The sequence below is a fragment of the Lethenteron reissneri genome, chromosome 25 (assembly GCF_015708825.2).
Source record: "Lethenteron reissneri isolate LAM-NWPU_2019-01 chromosome 25, ASM1570882v1, whole genome shotgun sequence".
Lineage (NCBI taxonomy): Eukaryota > Metazoa > Chordata > Hyperoartia > Petromyzontiformes > Petromyzontidae > Lethenteron > Lethenteron reissneri.
Genome location: NC_083803.1, coordinates 6,747,989 through 6,767,600, shown reverse-complemented (window position 1 = coordinate 6,767,600; position 19,612 = coordinate 6,747,989). Strand labels below are relative to the sequence as shown.

The following is a 19,612-nucleotide window of genomic DNA, read 5'->3' as shown; positions in this document are numbered from 1 at the left end:
ACTGATTATAAGACGCACCTTTTTTTACCCCGTATTTTATAAAGGCAGAAGTTGGCGGTGCGTTATACAATTCGGTTCGTGTGTAGGTGTCAATAAAAATTAGTTGACAAGTTTTGGGTGCGTCTTATCTTCTGGCAATTCTTAAAATCAGAAAATTATATCAATATCATACTATACTGTTCATACAATATTGAGTTTCAACAATTCAGCGCGGACATTTATTGGCTTTTGAGACATTGGCTTTTATTGACATTCACGAACAGCGATGTTTCAAAAGAGCCCTTTTATGCATTCATCACCATAAAGAGTGCAAAACATCCCTAATTTAGGCACATTATTGCTATAAACACGGATATTTAATACCCAACTGAAAACTTCATTTAAAAAAATGAATCACTACACTTTAATGTGTTCAAAGATGTGGTATAATTCTACAACTTGTAGCTACAATAGTCTTCTCTGAAGATAGCGATTTTTTTATTTGAAAGAAAATTATCCAAATTAAAATAATACCAAGTACTTGCAGTTACCGACACTGCTCAACTCGCAGCAAGAGATTAATATAATCCATGCAAAATCCATACAACTAAATTATAGAAGGCGATTTTTAAAATCTTACATTGAATACATTTGTAACACCGCACAAATTATTACCAACACACTTCACAGAAGTTGACATTTTCATTTGACAACTTGCTTACATAAAACTGCTTCTTTGCACCATATTTCACGGAAAAGTCACTGGTTTCTGAATTATCATCACCAAGGTCTCCACAGCTGCTCGCTCTTCCTCTTGGTGAATGTGAAGTCTTCTGCGCCGCTGTCCCAGGCCGAGCCGTGGGGCCCCGGCGAGAAGGACTGCCGCTCTCTTGTGGACGCCACGTGGCCTCCAGCGCAGGCCCCCTTGACGTGGGCAGCGGGGTGCAGGGCGCCTGGCGTCTGCTGCTGCACCTTGCAGAGGTATTTGATCGTCAGCTCCAGGATGTCTGCCTTCTCCAGTTTGGACGTTGACGCATGCTGAAAAATAAATACAATTGAAAACCAATGTTATTCAGATGTACAATAAAATATTATTTAATAGCTTGTTAAATATAATTAAAATCTAATATAACAAACATGTAGGTGCACCAATGATATCCATGGCTGCTCACCTCATGCTGGCTGCTGTCCAGGATGATGCTCTTCAGATGTTCCAGGAGGTTATTGATCCTGTCCCGTCTCTGCTTTTCCACAAGAGGTTTTCTGACCTGAGGAAAGAAGATAAGCTGTTAATTTCGGGTTGCTCATGTTATTCTTCTTTCTGTAATATAAATTCATAACACTTCAGGAAATGGTATGGTGCTTGAGGTCACGTTATTGTACTCACTTTGCGTGGCAGTTGGTAGGAGGAGGCCTCAACAGTTGCAGTAGGTGCCATTGCGAGTTCCGACTGCTGATTTTCTCACTCTTGTCCTTGCTTGTGGTCTTTACCCTGGATGCCAGGAAGAGATCTGCTTCTGTGCCAGACTTGAGCAGTTTATATAGCCGAGACGCCAATGCTGCATCTGCAGGCCCTTTGTGCGTCAGATTTTCCCACCACTGAGCCACCAATCAGGCTGGTGGGAACGAGAGGCTCCGCATAGCTCTCATTGTCCTCCCGGCGTAACATCTGCCGATGCTGGCCACAGCAGTGACACGTGGGTGTCCACAAAAGCCCTCAAGTGTCAAATCCTTCTGCACCATGTGTACGGCCCATGGGAAAGCCACGCCCCCGAAACGTGTAGGGAAATTAGTAAATTAGGATCACCTTTTGGCAACAAGTGTGGGTTTCAAATGAGAAAGCAAGCAACCCTCTGAGATGCACAGCACTGTCATCTGCATGAGAGTCACCCCAAACAATAGGAAGCGTGCCCAAAGGTTACAGCCAAAAAAATCCATTTGTACAACGTAAAAATGGCAGAAATTACACTTGTGTTGTGATTACTAAAACATGTACAGAACTGTGTTAAGGAAAGTTAACCTTTGAATTGTATTTGTTTTAAAATAAATATATTTAGCTTTTTGTTAATGTTTATAAAGTAATTTTAAGAGTACGTTTCAGCATGCATCCTTTTTTTTCTTCCTGAAATCACCTTGATCACAGAAAACTATATGTAGTTTAAATTAACTTCAGCGGATGTGTTTATAATAGCTAAAACTTAATTCTAGATTTGAAGCTTTCGTGACTGCAAGGATTCATACTCTAAGTTCTTTCGGTAAAGTCACGTAGGTAAAAAATGAAATCAAAATTAATAAAAATAAAACAATAAAAATCACGACGTTTCGGAGGCAACACAAGCTTCCGTCTTCAGGTGAAACCGTCACAGCAAAAACTTAGTTTACGTGCTGTGCAATCGTTTTTGTTAAATCTGGCACTTGCCTTTTGAAGTCAGGTCTCCCTTGAAGAAGAGACCCGTTCCCTCAATGTGCTCTCACCTGGTTGAAAATAAAGGACATTCTGTGTTCTGCTGTTCCCTCAATGTGAAAATAAAGGATGCCGATCTACATCACGACATTCTGTGTTCTTTCGATTTAAAGCTTTCGTGACTGCAGGGATTCATCTTCTTGGTTTTTTCGGTAAGTAGACAGAGTCTACTCGACAGACCTGCTCTCCACCTGAGGACGGCTGCTTGCATTGTGGCCGAAACGTCGTGAGAATTATTTTATTATGTTTTATTTTTATTATTTTATTATTTCCATTCTACGTGACTTTACCGAAAGAACCAAGAAGATTCTGTGTTCTACTGAAGAATCAAACAATGTGTAAACATAATTGTATTTTAAAAAATAAGTATTGCATTAGGAAACATAAAACATCGATTTTGAAAACGAACATTCCAAATTTAACATTAACCTAACCGTGTGCATGTTGTCCGTCAGTAATTCCGAGCATCCCATGGCATTACGTAGTGGGGTTGTTTGATATAATAAAAGTGACAAGGGCATTATTTGGCTAAGCGGCTGTGCCAAACTGGCTGTGAGCGTTGGGCGTGTCGTTCCCAGGGCTTTGAATGTGGCGTGTGCCGTGGGAGGGCTGTTCTCATGAACCCCAGACCCCCAGGGCATGTCCGTACGTGAGCACACGCTGCCACGCGGCCGACAGATGGCCTAGGGAAACAAAGGTGGTAGCCTTACTTTTGTGTTCACAAATCATATCCCATGATTAACTTCCCAACATTTTTAACACTTATATATATTATATTACATGATTATCAGAATTAATAATTATTGGGAAGGACCATTGCATGGTTGTAAGTACATAAAATAGAATATTTGCTTTACATCAATAATGACACTGTAAATGAAAGCCCAATTATTAATTAAGGACATTAGGTGTGTTTGCATTTTTGTTAATAGGTAAGGGGGGGGGGGACATAATCAAAGCTGGTATAAACTGGTACGATATTATTAAATATCAACGCATGTATTGCCATCATTACATGATTACATGATGGCAATACATGCGTGTGAATATCCAGAGAAGTATGAACTAGTTAGGACGTAGTGGAGGGGGTTATTGGGTGAAGTGAGGTCATACATTTCTGGGCACGTGGAGCGATGTCGTGTCAATACGAGCCATGAAAGCAACACGAGCCTGACCCCCCCCTCATATCCAAACGCACGCCCTCCTCTAAGGTGAGTCTAATCATCTGATTGTTCTAGTTGCTTGGGGGAGTGGCTTTCCCATGGGCTGCACGCAGGGCACACGAGGAGTTAGAGCTCCGTGTCCTTTGTGGCGATGCTCTCCGGGCACACACGCGCATCACTGCTGCGGCCAGCACCGGCAGATGTTCCTCTGGGGAAAACAATGAGAGCTCCGCTGAGCTCGCGCCGTTCCCACCAGCCTGATTGGTGGTTCGATGGTGGGAAAATCTGACGCACAAAAGGGGCTGTGGAGGCCGTATTGCTGCCTCGAGTATAAAGGCAGCGTGAGTTCTCACTGAGAGCAGATCGCTTCCTGGCATCCAAGCTAAAGGCCACAAGCAAGCACAAGAGTGAGAGAAGAAGCAGCAGTCAGAACTCAGAATGGCACCCACTGCAACTTTGGAAATCTCATCTTACCAACTGTCCCGCAAAGTAAGTACTGTTTCTATATTGAGAAAGACAATTGCAGAATACTAATGTTTTACATTACAGACGTGATCATGGAAAGTACATTGATATTTACTAAATGTTATTCTCCGTCTCTTTCTTCAGGTCAGAAAACCTCTCGTGGAAAAGCAAAGACGGGACAGGATCAATAACCTCCTGGAGCACCTGAAGAGCATCGTTCTGGACAGCAGCCAGCATGAGGTGAGCAGCTATGGATTTTAGAGTTACACTTGTAAGCTACGCAATTTAATGCTTGCTTAATTAAATGCAATCATTAGTGTAATGTATTTATATTGATCGACAATGTGTTGTTTTTTTGCAGCATGCGTCAACGTCCAAACTGGAGAAGGCAGACATCCTGGAGCTGACGATCAAATACCTCTGCAAGGTGCAGCAGCAGACGCCAGGCGCCCTGCACCCCGCTGCCCACGTCAAGGGGGCCTGCGCTGGAGGCCACGCGGCGTCCACAAGAGAGCGGCAGTCCTTCTCGCCGGGGCCCCACGGCTCGGCCTGGGACAGCGGCGCAGAAGACTTCACATTCACCAAGAGGAAGAGCGAGCAGCTGTGGAGGCCGTGGTGATTCCAGAATTTGAGAAAAGCCTTCCTCCCTGATGGAACACTTTCCTCCCCGTTAATCCTTAGTGTGGCGTTTTTGTTTGCTTTAAAACGAAAAGAGCACACGTAAATAAGGTTATCTTTGTTACAAAAGACATGCAAGGCCAATATTAAATATTGAATTTATATTTTGAAACAATTTCAGAATCTGGTCCAATGGATCCCAACTGATCTTAGTGATGATAAATACGTTTGAGTATTTTGTAGCCATGAATATGAATTTGTGGGGGAAAAAATGAATACACTTTCTTCCATGAAGAATTGTTTGTAGCCATCTGTTGTGGCCTTAGTCATGTTTAAACGTGACAGATTTGACATTTCCAAAATAATGTGGCTTCTACGTGCCTTAAGAAAAACTGTCCCTGTTATTGTGTTTGTCAACCATATGTTAACATTGATATTGGTATTACACATTTTTACTGTATTGTACCATAATAGATGTAGAGTTCTACGTTCAACTACTCTTAAAATTACAGGACCTGCATTTTAACGACGTGTAACATTTATTAAGTAGACTGTAATGTCATCATATTAATGTCCCTCTATTGCGAGAAATGTTGTTTCCTGTGGAAATTTAATTATATCGACTGTATTCGGTATAATGTGCTGTATCGGTAGCAGAGTCTATGCTGCAAAAGTGCCAATTGCATGCAAAGAAAATACATCGTTTGTACGTTGCCCATGTATTATTTGCATTCCTTGTACTTTATGAATGTTGTTCTCAGACTCGATTGTAATCAATAAACATTTTGATATGAAATTAATGATTTTGTCAATTTATATACAATATCCCTCTACTAAGCTCATCATCAAAACATTTATCTGTTTTCCAAAAACACTTTAACGACGTCGTTTGTCAACATCATTTGCTGCTTTGCTATTTCTATTAAACTATCCACCACAGATAAATCGGTGCCTAGAAGTGGGAAGTGAATCATGAAACCTTCCCCATTGCTTTTTTATCCGCATTAATGAGCAGCTTGCAGCCTTGAAGTTCGCAAGCCTCATTGAAATATACACAATCATTAATCCAAAATACATTTAGATTTGTGAAAGTTGTGAATTTACGTTGAACTTATTTTGCACCGTACGTAGCCGACCATGCTAATCAGAGGTGCTTCCCCAAGCCGTGCCGGTCGTGCGAGTTTTCTTGAACTCGTACTTAGCCAAGCTGGTCGGTACCGGTTGGTGACCAGTTCTGAAATCACCCGCCAGTGATTCATTGGTTTTGGCTGGAAATTTAATTCGGCTCGCTGATTTAATTGCACATTGTGCTAACCACTACGTCACCGTTCCCTGGCAAAATATTCATCAATCCTGGCAATATACCGCCACTAATTCAAAAGGTGATGCCTACAGACACACACAACTAATGTTTATACACGAGAGCTGCATCCAAAATATTAATCATTCCTGGCAATATACCGCCACTAATTGAAAAGGTGATGCCAAGGGACACACAAAACTAATGTGTATACACAAGAGCTGCATAGGGCCGATGATAATTATCTGTTGGTGCTACAAACGGTCATGCTTTCACATACCTGAATACTCCTTTGGGAGATTAAAGCAGAAACGTAACATTGTATGAATATGCATCGACGGTAATGGATTTGGTACTCCCACGCATTGCATTTTAAAAGTATAATGGACATGAAAAGAGAGCGCAAATCAGCTTCCTCCCACACCCCCCCCAAAATAATTGACCTCCCACTCTTAAGAGGCTTCCTAAAGAATGTGCAAACAATTCACAAGCAAATTTCGATTCAAAGCTTTCGTGACTGCAGGGATTCATCTTCTTGGTTATTTCGGTAAAGTCACGTAGAATGGAAATAATGAAATAATAAAAATAAATCATAATAAAATAATTCTCACGACGTTTGGGCTTCACCTGAGGACGGCTGCTTGCGTTGTGGCCGAAACGTCGTGAGAATTATTTTATAATGTTTTATTTTTATTATTTTATTATTTCCATTCTACGTGACTTACCGAAAGAACCAAGAAGATGAATTCACAAGCAACTTCGCCACAATGGCAACGCGAGAAAAATGTCCAAGGTCACTTGCTGTACAATTTCTCTGTAATTTTATGGAAAAAAAGCCATCGTGGAAAGGTTACATTAAACACTTAATGCGTATTAAAAAGAGCCATACAGTTATAACTTTGATGCACTACAATTAGTACGGACATGTGTAATTAAAGGTTATAAGTGTATCGCTGTATTTAATATGCAGTAAATGCTACTAAGCCTAAATTTCGATTTAAAGCTTTCGTGACTGCAGGGATTCATCTTCTTGGTTCTTTCGGTAAAGTCACGTAGAAGGAAAGTAATGAAATAATAAAAATATTATTTTAAAATAAAATAATAAAAATATTTTTATTATTTTATTACTTTCCTTCTACGTGACTTTACCGAAAGAACCAAGAAGATGCTACTAAGCCTTTTTGACGAAATCGCCCAGAATACACCCAGTCTCGTGAGATTTCAGAAACTACGCGGGGTTGATTCTACATGGCACCCGGATGGGTGACTTATGCACAAAAAGGTTGTTGTCATCGGGTTGTGGGGCTACGTGGTGGGCAACAGAGTGCAGGGCAGAAAGATCAGTTGTACTACATTTCTGTACCCGTGTCTAGACAGTCCACCGCAACCTCACAAACAAACACTCGCCAGGCACGCTGAGGTATGGCTTCTAATGATTGTCTTCTTCATTGCCTGCACGGCGCGGGGAGGCCCTCAACCGCAGCAGTGGATTGATTAAACGACTGTACATTTACAAAAATTTCAATGAAAACTCTACATGTAATTTCTACATGTACAAATTGTATATGTACAAATTAAATACTGCACACTACATTTATTTAAGTTTTTAGTTTTATACAGCGCTATTCGGGCGGATGGTATATGACAATCGTTCAGGAAGCACAGACAAGCTGTAAGACAGTCAAGTGCTGTCAACCAGTGCCCAACATCTGCAGTCTTCTGTATATTAAGATGTTTCATCCAATTAACCTTCGTTTATACACGCAAATTTTACAGTGCATTCTCAAATAAAGATTTCATTTCACACTGCATCATTGAGTATGCGAGCTCATTCGCACTGCATAATAGCTGTAAAAATGCACTTTATTTCATTATATTCATAGCACTTAAGGAGATTTTTAAAACGTACTTTTTAAAAGCCAGTCATGCATTAATTTGGCAACACTTCCAAATTTTCACAAGTCACCTCCATAATGGGGCATTCGGATTGTGATTGGAGGTAATGTAAGCAAAGCAGCTCATTTAGAAATGTTAGAATTATTGAAATCCCAGTCAAATGCTATTTTGTGAACAAACAATCCAATAAAATGGTTTCTAATACTTGTCTTCTATAAATAAAAGCAACATTTTACGTGATTGGGGTGTTATTTTATGGAGTTATTGATGACTGGGATGAGACCATGCACTCGCAAGCCTTAAGAACCCGGTTTAATCACGGGTGTCTGTGCCCCAGTTGAACCGAGGCTCTCAGCCGTGCCATCTCATTGCTCTGACCCCTGAGCCAACTGGCCAGCTATCATTCATAAAAACTAGTTTTTATTTCGTGGAGAGCGGTATTGTAGCGGTTAGTGCACTGCGCTATGAACCTGACCACCCGAGTTCGATTCCTGCTCACGGTCAACACCAGTGACGATTATCTGAACCAGTCCTTGGGTCTCCCCGAGGACGATTCAGCCCCAAATGGGTACCTAGTGCGGTGTGTAAATATCTCCACTGGGGAGACAAAGGCGGTATGGGGGTGTTGCTGGCCACCCACCCACTTGTGTGCCGTGCTGGCATTCATAGGTGCTCGCTAACAGCACTTGCCCCAGCAATCTGTTAAGGTTTCATCTTTTGCCTTTTATTTAAAGAAGACGCTTAATAGAAACAATTACATTGCATTGATTGTCCACTAAATAGGATTTCACAAATGTCAAAATCGCAATTGAAGTTAACAATCATCTTTTTGAAGTACAAACACAAAATAACGCTTTTATGAAGGGCAGGTGGCCAGGTGGCTCACAGCCATGAGTCGACACGCCTGAGCGCCTGGGTTCGACTGGGGGACAGACACGCGTCATTAAACCGGCTTCACAAGTCTACCGAGTTCATGGTCTCTTGCCAGTCACCAATAAACTCCACACACACACACGGAAAAAAACCCCCATCAAATAAAATGTTGGTTTTCGCAAAAATGTTAAGACTGAGAATTATTTCGGTTGGATTGACATTCCACAAGCACGCTTTGCAGGGCACATAAAAGGTTGTGTCCCTTGTGTGTATAAAGAGGCCTATTGAAGTGACCTCAGGAGGCGTTTTGTGACATCATCTTCTGGGGCCATTCTCTGACACAGGGTGATGCACTAGTAGCTGCAGACTTTTGAATGCAAATGCCTTAGTCTCATGGCACGACGCTGATAGCAAAAATTGAAAGAAAAATAATTGGGAAAATGTTTTGCTTCAAAAATCGCCGTACAAAATTTTAAATAAAGTTTTACTAAAGACGATAAACAAGTGTGGGCATGAGTCGCTTTGGCTTTGAAGAAACCTGTAGCATTGTCAGGTCACCCGACACAATAAAGAGGACAAAGCTATTATATGGCTCAGTGGGTGTGCGGGGCTAGCTGTGAGCAATAGGCGTGGCGTTCCCAGGCTCGTGAAAGCGACGTGTGCCGTGGGAGGGATTTTCTCATGAACCTCAGGCCCCCGGCCACATCCGTGAGCACACGCTGCCACGCGGCTGGCAGATGGTCCAGAGAGACAAAAAAAAAGGAGAGCAACTCCAGCACTTAATCACATCCCGAGCAATGTGCTGGGAAACCCAAGGAGCCACCCGCAGGTAAAAATAAAAACCCAACACGCACCCATTGAGTTTGTGAATGCCCCTGAAATTTTATCTTTACCAAGACTGTGCACTTTGTAATATTACCCCCGTTTTTAAATTAACAATGCCACACAATGCATTCAATGACGTAGTATGACACCGTACTTACTCCGTGATGTATTTATACGGTTGTGCAGCTTCATTACACTGCATACAAGTAATTTGCAGATGCCGTAATGTGTGTCCCTTTAAGTAGGATTTCACACACATCTTTTGTCAATAAAAAAGCTTAAGATTTACAAATCCACATGTAAAGTAACCTATACTTGCAAGTCATAACATTACATTTATTCAGAGGATGAATTATGCCACATAACCTTTAGCATAACGATGATATACAAGCAGCTCTTGCTGCTTAGATTCAAACAGAAAATTGAGATTGGTAGTGTGTAGCAAGTGTGTCATTTTAACTATCTGTCTGGGCAAGATAGTTTCTATAAGCTGTACAGAATCACACAGGACAGTAGCTTATACAATCTGAAAAGGGAGCATGTAATCGGACTACGTCATAAAACAGGATCTTAGGTGAACAATATGAACTCTACATTAAATAATCCAGAAAAAATCAGAAACGTGCAAATTTGTAACAGAGTAGCTTAATGTCATCTGTGTAGAGGGAACATACTGAGACCATAAAACAAGATCTTAGTCAGTTCTTAGTTGATCAACATAAGACAACACAAACTTTAAATTGTGAACATTATGAAGTAAACTTGGGAGCGGAGTGGGGGGGGGGGGTTGCAGAAATATGTAATTTTGAAGTGCGGGCTCTGTAAACAGCGGTGACGTATGAACTGACCGCATTCTTTTCTCCATGTGCTAAGTGTCCTCGCATGAACGCACTGCCTGGTCACAGAGGTGAGCCTAATCCAGTAATTGTCCTCGAGGCTTGGTGGTGGGGGGGGAGTGGCTTTCCCATGAGTTTCCCACACAGCACGGGAGGAGTTAAAGCTCCCGGGTCTTTTATGGCGGCGCTCTGTGGGCACACACGTGTGACTACTGCGGCCAGCACCGGCAGATGTTCCTCTGGGCGAAACAATGAGAGCTCCGCCGAGCCCGCGCCGTTCCCACCAGCCTGATTGGTGGATCGGTGGTGGGAAAATCTGACGCACAAAAGGGGCTGTGGAGGCCGTATTGCTGCCTCGAGTATAAAGGCAGCGTGAGTTCTCACTGAGAGCAGATCGCTTCCTGGCATCCAGGGTGAAGGCAACAAGCAGGCACAAGAGTGAGAGAAGAGGCGGTCAGAACTAAAAATGGCACCCACCGCAACTTTGGAGAGCTCGTCTTACCAACTGTCCCGCAAAGTGAGTATTATTTCGTCGTGAAAGACTAAATGTTTTATTTACAAAAAATATTTTATTTAACAAGCGAATATATTGTTACTTGCATACTTTGAGCCGGAAATTGATTTATTAATTGTATTCTGAAATGACGTAATTAAATGTTATGTTATTTTTTATTTTCACTCAGGTGAGAAAACCTCTTGTGGAAAAGCAAAGACGGGACAGGATCAATAATCTCCTGGAACATCTCAAGAGCATCATCCTGGACAGCAGCCAGCATGAGGTGAGCATCATTTAAACTTGCGTGCTGCTTAAAAACAAGATCACAAGAAGAGGAACCGATTTATATACATAATATAAACGCTGCAATTACATATAATTGCATCTATTATAAACATGGCAACTGAAAACTCGAGTGAAATTTAAAAGTCATTTTGTATATTATGGCAATAGTAATTTTAGTAATTCTACTTTAAAAGTGTTTATCACTGAAAATGTTGAGCTTAATTTCTGAGAAGAAAAATATGTAACAAAATTTTAACGGACATTTGTTATTATTCCATTTTTGCAGCATGCGTCAACGTCCAAACTGGAGAAGGCAGACATCCTGGAGCTGACGATCAAATACCTCTGCAAGGTGCAGCAGCAGACGCCAGGCGCCCTCCACCCCGCTGCCCACGTCAAGGGGGCCTGCGCTGGAGGCCACGCGGAGTCCACAAGAGAGCGGCAGTCCTTCTCGCCGGGGCCCCACGGCTCGGCCTGGGACAGCGGCGCAGAAGACTTCACATTCACCAAGAGGAAGAGCGAGCAGCTGTGGAGGCCGTGGTGATTGGCAATTGGGAACTTTGCGACATCTTCAATGTTGAGCGCGGCTCGCTGATGCGAGGTGTTCAAACTCACACTCTTTCTTCCGCGAAGAACTCTCGTAGCCAGATGCTTTGGCAGTATTTACGTTGTTTTAATGCAAACATTTTGCAAGCTGTTATTGTTAAAAATCACATTTGATTTCATTTGTTCGGTCCTGTGGATCTAAACATGTACATGTTATATTTTATAGGTGTTTCATTGATACAATGATTTGAGTAACTAAACATCGTTCCTTCTATGAAGAATTGTGTAGCCATCTGTTGTGGCTTTTGAGTTGTTTCATTTGCTCGAATTGACAGTTATTGTGCCTTACGCTGACGTGTTTACCTAACTTTATAAGTAGAACACGTCACACTAATAATTTAATTATTAATCCGCTGATAAACATATCACGTTTCACACCCAGAAGTTCAAACAATTCAAAGGTAGTGAGTTCTGCTATTACTAATTTCTTTTTACGTAAACAAAGAAATTGCAAAGTAAAATTTTTTATGAGAATTTTGTAGCTATGAGTATTTCATATCTGTTATTTCCAATGGAAATGTCATATACATTGCGAGTGTGTTGTACAATGTACAGCACCTGTGAATGGATGCACGTGTGCACTCTGTGAGTGCAAGCGATGAATGTTGTACAAAGTGGAATTTCTGCAAACTCATTCATCTTGGTTTTGTGTTACACACAATATTCTGTGGATGTTGGAAAACCATTTTTATGTTCCAATAAATACTTCAATGAAGAAAAAAAAGCATTGTTTTACGCCTAAATTCGTATAGTATTATCTGGTACAATGGAAAGTAACATTTAAAAGTTGAAGACAAACACACACTCACGGGCATTGACCTAATGTGACAAAGTATGGTAAAAAAACACCATATGATCGCACATAAACCACATATACCCCCACTTCTCCGTAGCTCTGGTTCCACCAGTTGCCATAGCAACAGGAGTAGATGAAAAAGCAGAGAATGTTATGATTCATAGGGGACGAACAGGATGCCTTTTTGGTGTAGCTATTGCTATAACAAAAACAGCTGGCATTCACCACTCAGTGACATCACCATGGCGCCTGTGCCAGGCCAGGTGTGCTTTCAGGCCATGTAAAGTGTCTAAGGCTCGCTGGCACAAGGTCTGAGATGACTGGCATGAGCAGTTTTCCCCACTATTTGCAAATGCACAAAAATACACATAGGCCTAAAAATATCTCCCAGTTAAACTATGAAGGCCAAATGACTAATTAATTCATAAACAGGCATATATCCACTACGTGAACATTTTAGACCAGCAGCTAATTGGATTTACAGATCAATCATTTCCAGCAGCATTTTGCATAAGTAGATTAAATTCCGGGCCAGTTTTGACTCTGAGGCTCATCGGCAGAATGTAAAAAATTATAATACAAAACGGTTGCCTGATTTTATAGTCTTCAGACAGCCACACATTCAATGGGACCAATGAGAATCTGATAACATGACAGAATGAAAAATATCTTCCTTTGCATAATCAGTTTATTACAGCCACCCATTTATGGTGATGACCTTTTTGAAAGAGGTGCATCGCCACTGAAAAAGGTCACGATTGTCATTATAATGAGTAGACACTTCTAAAGAGCACTCATCTTGGTCCTGAATAAATTCACGTCTTAACTGATAAACTTAGTGAAAGCTGCTTGCAGACTAGAATGATATTCATTGGGTTTCCAAATAACTGTTTTGCTCTAATAAGTGAGGCTGACATACATTTCAACCATTTCCAGCCCCTTTGTCGATCCGCTGCTGGATGAAGCCTGCTCCCCATGTCGTGTTGGTCACAGAAATTATTTTACCAAACTTAAACATCCTGGAATGTTTCGATTTAAAGCTTTCGTGACTGCAGGGATTCATCTTCTTGGTTCTTTCGGTAAAGTCACGTAGAAGGGAAATAATAAAATAATAAAAATACAACATTATAAAATCCTGGAATGTGTCGGTTGATTCAGATATCACTCACCACTAATACAACTCAAGCAACTAGGTTCGTAGCACAGCGCACAATCCATTATGCCACCACCGTTCTCCCAGAGGCGATGTTTATTAATAATTAAAAAAAACATGGTTTGTATGCAATATATAGAATGCAATACAATATATGTATCCTGCATTGTTAAAATAACGACAAATGTACAGCCCATTATCAAACCACTGCTGAAAAAAATCTTCTGCCACACTATGTTGGTCGTGGGGGTTGTTTAATCAGGCTTCACCACGCTGGTCAGTGCGAGTTAGTGAAGGGTGAGGCCAGGTGCAGTTCATATATCACTCTTAGCCACTGACAACTGTGGCCGGGAATCGAATTCAGGTCGCCGAGTTCATGGGGAAGTTAATAAAACACCGCGCCACTGTACCACCATTCCACTTAAAATGAGTGCCTTTCTTCATATATTAGTTATGTTTCTCAATAAATGCATTAGGATTGCCGTGAATGAAGATAATTTGTTTCGCATAAAAAGGTGCGGTAATTTTGCATCGAGACTAATTGGAAAACGAGCGATAGGCAGCTTTGGACGTGTTAATCAGACGCATGCAACGTGTGGATGAATTCATGATAGTCATGAAATAAGCGCCAACGGGTATACAAATCACATTATCGTACTCTACACAATATCAAAATACCATAGTGTTAAATCAATTTAAAAACCCACATAAATGAATGTGATACATCGTCCTGCACACAATAGCACACAATGAAGTATAATTACCGTGCTGTAAAGGTTATGGTATATTTGCACATCGTAATTAAAGAGACAATTATACCCCCCCTCAAGCTAGAATAGCTCTTTAAGTCACTATACAATATTACATTAACACCCAATGCAATTTTAGTAGAAGCAGTAGAAGCACCACATTTGTGCTGGGTTGGACGGGAAGTGTTTAAACAAACTACAAGCGATAAAGGTGCATCCATCAAATTGCTTGCTTACGGCATTGCTTCGCAAACTGTGCTTCCCCATCCAACTGGATTCAACCTAGCCTTTCCTCCTGTTCCGTGATGAAATCTGAAAGGCAGGGGTCCTGTTTAGCAATTCCATTAGGTAAGAACACCCAGTGACACTCAGAACGTCAGCGAGCATCCGAAAGGCAGAAATCCCCTTCTGCTGAGAGGCTGCAACTTCCATTTGACTCAGACAAGATGTTTTTCTGCCAATTTCTTTCGAATTTGTCAAATCAACACATACACAAGCTCAGGAAAATGTAAACGGTTGATTCTAACTTCTTGCAAACATATGAGGTCATGCATACAAATTAAAGAGAAAAAAAATCTCAGTTTGTGATTTAAAAACAAAAGCAACACGTTTTCACCATTCACCAAGCTACGAAGTAATAAACAAGTGTGACTGTCTGGGCATTGCGTAAGCGGGCCATTCGACAATAACAATGACACGGGGGGTATTATGCGGCTCTGCAAGAGAACGAGGTTGCCTGCGACCCGAGGGTGGGCGTGGTGTTCCCAGAGGCGTGAATGTTTTTATTTCCTCCTCCCTGCTGCAATCACCGCACCGCAGCCGTGAGAACCTAGAGCCGCAAGGCCAGCAGATGGCCAAGGGAGACACAAAGGCATGCAAATGTTGAATTCTGCTACATTCCAAGCAAGCGTGCTGGGAAAACTTTCATTCGGAGTCCCATGTTACAACATCCACACAACACGGTGCGGAATCCATAACAGATCGCGTAAATATATAAAGGTGCCGTTAAACCCGCCATGTACCTGACATTGTCACCTGCTTGGATGTATGTTGAACTTCTTTTGCACCGTACGTAGCCAACCGTGCTAATCAGAGGTGCAGGGGAAGGACAACTAAACATAAAAAGCCGTTCTAAATAAATGCATGTTCAATCTAGATTTAAAAGTGCATAGCCCCAGTGGCTTCCTAATATCGAATTGAAGAGCGTTCCAGACGGCTGCAGAACATACACACAACACAGTGATGAATGTACCTGGCATTGTCTCCATATTTTTTCCGATGGCGTTTGAAGAAAAAGAACAACAACATGCCACGATTGTATTCTAATTGTGTAAGCCATTCCAAGGAATCCGGGGTGGTATCTGAGCAGAGTCCGCTTGTTCCACCAGAATACGAGTGTTGTACCTGGCAGTTATCCGTGATATGGCATCATAATGGGCATGATCAATCCGTTGCGAGATAAAATCCTCCCCAAGCTGTAACCATCTCTCACAGTTCTGTAATGTAGCAATCCATCTAGCACCTGCACACAAATTGATTTCATCACTCTACCTCCATGGTGGATACTCACTGAGGTGTGTAATCTGCTTTGGCTGCCATTCTATCACGAGTCTTCACCACGGGCTGTCATCATTGCTCACAATGTGCTCTGCCGAGCTCACTTTTTCTAAAAGTCAATAAGGATGTTTCTAACATGCATTTGTTGTCTAATCCATGTATTCCTCATTCTGTCTCTCAATCACCAATTATACTGTGTTATTGAGAGTCATGTTCAATGGTCGATATGTGGCTGTATACGACAATGTGTCATGTTGCTAATTCTCAAAACCCCAAATGTGCATACCGGCACTTTCAGAAGGGGAAAAGGCAGTGAACGTGGGCTGCAGGGTGAACGGGTTTCATACCGGGGCGTCTACATTTACAGTCCGACAACTGGCCATGTTCGGGAAGGATTTACAAATTAGATATTTTCAACGATGAGCTGGTGAAACCTTTATGGCATTTTTTCATTTCAAAAAAATCTATTATGAGTTGTCATTTTAAAAGCAGTTTTTATCAAAAAAATCCCACATAAACCACTCGAAAACAATTAAGCAAGGTGAATGATTTCCCTACAAGTTGCAGGGAGCTACTTTCCCACGGGCCGGCCACATGGCGCAGAAGGATTTGGCAATTAAGAGGCTTTTGTGGGGGCCCACTCTGGCCACATGCGCGCAACCGCTGTAGCCAGCATCGGCAGATGTTCCACCGAGAGAACACAATGATAGCCATGGCCAAGCCCAAGCGTTCCCACTGGCCTGATTGGTGGCTTGGTGGTGGGAAAATCTGACGCACAAAAGACCTGCAAGATAGCATCTCACAGCCTTTAGTATAAAAGCAGCTCAGGACTGGCTCAGGGTACATTGCTTCCTCTCATTCAAAAAGGTACAAGGCAGAATATAGAATCAAGGCAGAAAGACTGCAATAGAGCTTAATGGCGCCAACGGCAGCTGTGGAGACCTTTTTTTGCCAGCAGTCTCGCAAAGTAAGTCCTGCTCTACACCTACTTATTTTACTTTTCGCATCTTGTGTGATTTCTTATAAACTGCTTGTGTTCCAACGAGGTATATATATCAAATATTTTAATGTATCTTCAACCTCTCCTTCTCTTTCTTCAGGTCAGAAAACCTCTCGTGGAAAAGCAGAGACGGGACAGGATCAATAACCTCCTGGAGCACCTGAAAAGCATCGTTCTGGACAGCAGCCAGCATGAGGTGAGCAGCCATGGATTAAAATTTTGCACAGTACTAAGTCAGTGGTGAAAATGCCATACACGTATTCGTCTGGCATGGACTAGCCTATGCACAGGATAACACAGCTCAAAACAATTATCGCCACCTGTTTTTTGTTTGTTTCTATTTTCAGCATGCAGCAAAACATTAAATGAGCAATTAGTTTATATAACATCCACTATAAACATGGCAGCTGAATCCTTAATTGAAAGTTAAAAACTCATTTTTGGCATAGCATGTCAATGTAATATGAACACTTATATACTGTATTGCGATTTTACTCCTAAAATGCATTTAGTTTTAATCTTGTGCTCTGAAAAGTCAGATGGATGCCATATTATCTCTGAGAAAAATATACGTTTCAAAATGTTAAAAACATTTTAATGTGTTTTTTGCAGCATGCATCAACGTCCAAACTGGAGAAGGCAGACATCCTGGAGCTGACGATCAACTACCTCTGCAAGGTGCAGCAGCAGACGCCAGGCGCCCTGCACTCCGCTGCCCACGTCAAGGGGGCCTGCGCTGGAGGCCACGTGGCGTCCACAAGAGAGCGGCAGTCCTTCTCGCCGGGGCCCCACGGCTCGGGCTGGGACAGCGGCGCAGAAGCAGAATTCAGAGATCAGTTGAGGTTTGCTGCAAGGAAGCATCAGAAACTGTGGCGACCTTGGTGAAGATTTTTTTTTTTCCAATCCGACTTTCTTTCACATCTGCTGCTGGAACAAGAATTGCTGTACTGTAAAGCGAAGGACTAATGTTGGACATTTTTGTGACCGTTATGAAAATTGTAAACTTCTGTGAAGATTATTTTGTTTCCATTAATAATGGTGATTAATAATTTCCGCTTTTTGTGTTTGATCGTTGTTTCATGTTATATTAACAAATGCAAAGTACTCTGCAATAATATTTTAGAGTGATTAACTGGTCACTTAAAACTGGGCAAAATTGTCTGATGTAAAAAATTGACACTTTTCTTCTATGAATAGAAAGTGTCCGGATTTTACATAATGTAATACAGTACACCACATAAAATCCTTCATGTTCAAATGTGTTTCTCCAAAAATTGCACTGTTTTAACACGATAAAGTTTTAATGCTTGGTATGGTTGTATTATGCATAATTGATGGGAGGGCAATTTCATTATCCTGCAAGTGACCCATTTATTTCAGAGAATTGATTATTTTTTTCCCGTGGAAATGCAATTGTAACGGCTGTTTGTGGCATTTCACTCTGCGCCTGTCAGGTGCTCCCTGCATGAGCGCCGTGATGAACGCGGAGAATGCTGTTCCCCAGGTCATTTGTCTGCGTTTCGTGAATGTAGCATTGAAAACTGTGCAGTATTACCTGTGTATATTTTGCATTAAAATTTGATTTACAAATGACTTGTTCTCATGGTTATGCATAATACAACGCGATTACCTCCTAGTATAATTGTTATGCAAAACACAGTTTAATTTCGTCACATCTGTGGTGATGTTTTGTAATTTTTCATTTTTTGTCTTAAAGTGTAACTGCCTGGAGTAGTCTAATACAAAAGTGGCAATCACTAAAGAGCTGAGGGATTGTTAAATTTATAAAATGGCTGGAAAACGTATTCTGTCATGTTTTAATCACTACAATTCACAATTGTATTTGATTGATAACCAAGTTTAATCCCACATAAACAATTGATAATGTAGGATGCAGCATGACCATTATCGTCCCTTCAACCAGTTATAAAATAATTAGATTTTCTAAACGTATATCTGTTGGTCATGGGAATTGCTCGACCATTCTTCACTACACCGGTCAGTGCGGTTGGTGAATGGGGGAGCTCAGGACCGGTGTTACAGCTTTCAGAGAGCACTCCCCATTGAACCAATCGGGAACCTGCACCCAACTGCATTCTCAGCTCACAATACCGCACCATTGAGTTTTGTCTGGAATAAAGAGAAGTTAATAAAAAATAAACAAAGCAACAACAAAAAACTGGCACAGTAGTCAATGTGAGTTGAAAAGGGATTATTGTTTTACATAATAGAACTATTTTAGCTTGTTAGTCAGTTGTATTTGGAAAGACAAAACATTTCACTTAACCACATTGAACAGCATATAAAATGAACATGACATTTAAAAGTGTTGGTTGACAAAATATATTCAACCATGTCATGTATAAAGACATATATTACATATTTTCTCCGAGTGCTCTTTGATTCCTCCCACATGTATAAATGAGCATTAATAGAGTTAGCCAAACATTCCAACATAGGACCACAAATCTTGGGCAGTTGTTCGCGCCAGTACTGACTGTCTTTGCGCTTGTGTGTGGTTTCCCACGCCTCTGTGCGAAAAACTGTGCTA

General features: G+C 41.4%; 4 protein-coding genes across 4 annotated transcripts; 3 read left to right on the top strand and 1 right to left on the bottom strand.

Annotated features, from left to right (window-relative positions):
• Positions 1-232: 232 nt before the first annotated feature.
• On the bottom strand, positions 233-1,597 carry LOC133346913 (protein hairy-like). The gene is made up of 3 exons (XM_061558741.1): positions 1,367-1,597; positions 1,152-1,247; positions 233-1,017 (listed from the first exon to the last, which is right to left on the bottom strand). Exons 1-3 carry the CDS (start codon positions 1,415-1,417, stop codon positions 760-762), a joined length of 405 nt encoding a protein of 134 aa, XP_061414725.1. The 5' UTR covers positions 1,418-1,597; the 3' UTR covers positions 233-759.
• Positions 1,598-3,953: 2,356 nt separating this feature from the next.
• LOC133346912 (enhancer of split m3 protein-like) lies at positions 3,954-5,474 on the top strand. The gene is made up of 3 exons (XM_061558740.1): positions 3,954-4,095; positions 4,216-4,311; positions 4,433-5,474. The coding sequence occupies exons 1-3, from the start codon at positions 4,045-4,047 to the stop codon at positions 4,688-4,690; spliced, it is 405 nt and encodes a 134-aa protein (XP_061414724.1). The 5' UTR covers positions 3,954-4,044; the 3' UTR covers positions 4,691-5,474.
• A 5,245-nt stretch (positions 5,475-10,719) lies between these two features.
• On the top strand, positions 10,720-12,517 carry LOC133346911 (protein hairy-like). The gene is made up of 3 exons (XM_061558739.1): positions 10,720-10,936; positions 11,103-11,198; positions 11,487-12,517. The coding sequence occupies exons 1-3, from the start codon at positions 10,886-10,888 to the stop codon at positions 11,742-11,744; spliced, it is 405 nt and encodes a 134-aa protein (XP_061414723.1). The 5' UTR covers positions 10,720-10,885; the 3' UTR covers positions 11,745-12,517.
• A 4,387-nt stretch (positions 12,518-16,904) lies between these two features.
• Positions 16,905-18,599, top strand: LOC133346910 (enhancer of split m3 protein-like). The gene is made up of 3 exons (XM_061558738.1): positions 16,905-17,028; positions 17,162-17,257; positions 17,674-18,599. Exons 1-3 carry the CDS (start codon positions 16,978-16,980, stop codon positions 17,944-17,946), a joined length of 420 nt encoding a protein of 139 aa, XP_061414722.1. The 5' UTR covers positions 16,905-16,977; the 3' UTR covers positions 17,947-18,599.
• Positions 18,600-19,612: the final 1,013 nt, after the last annotated feature.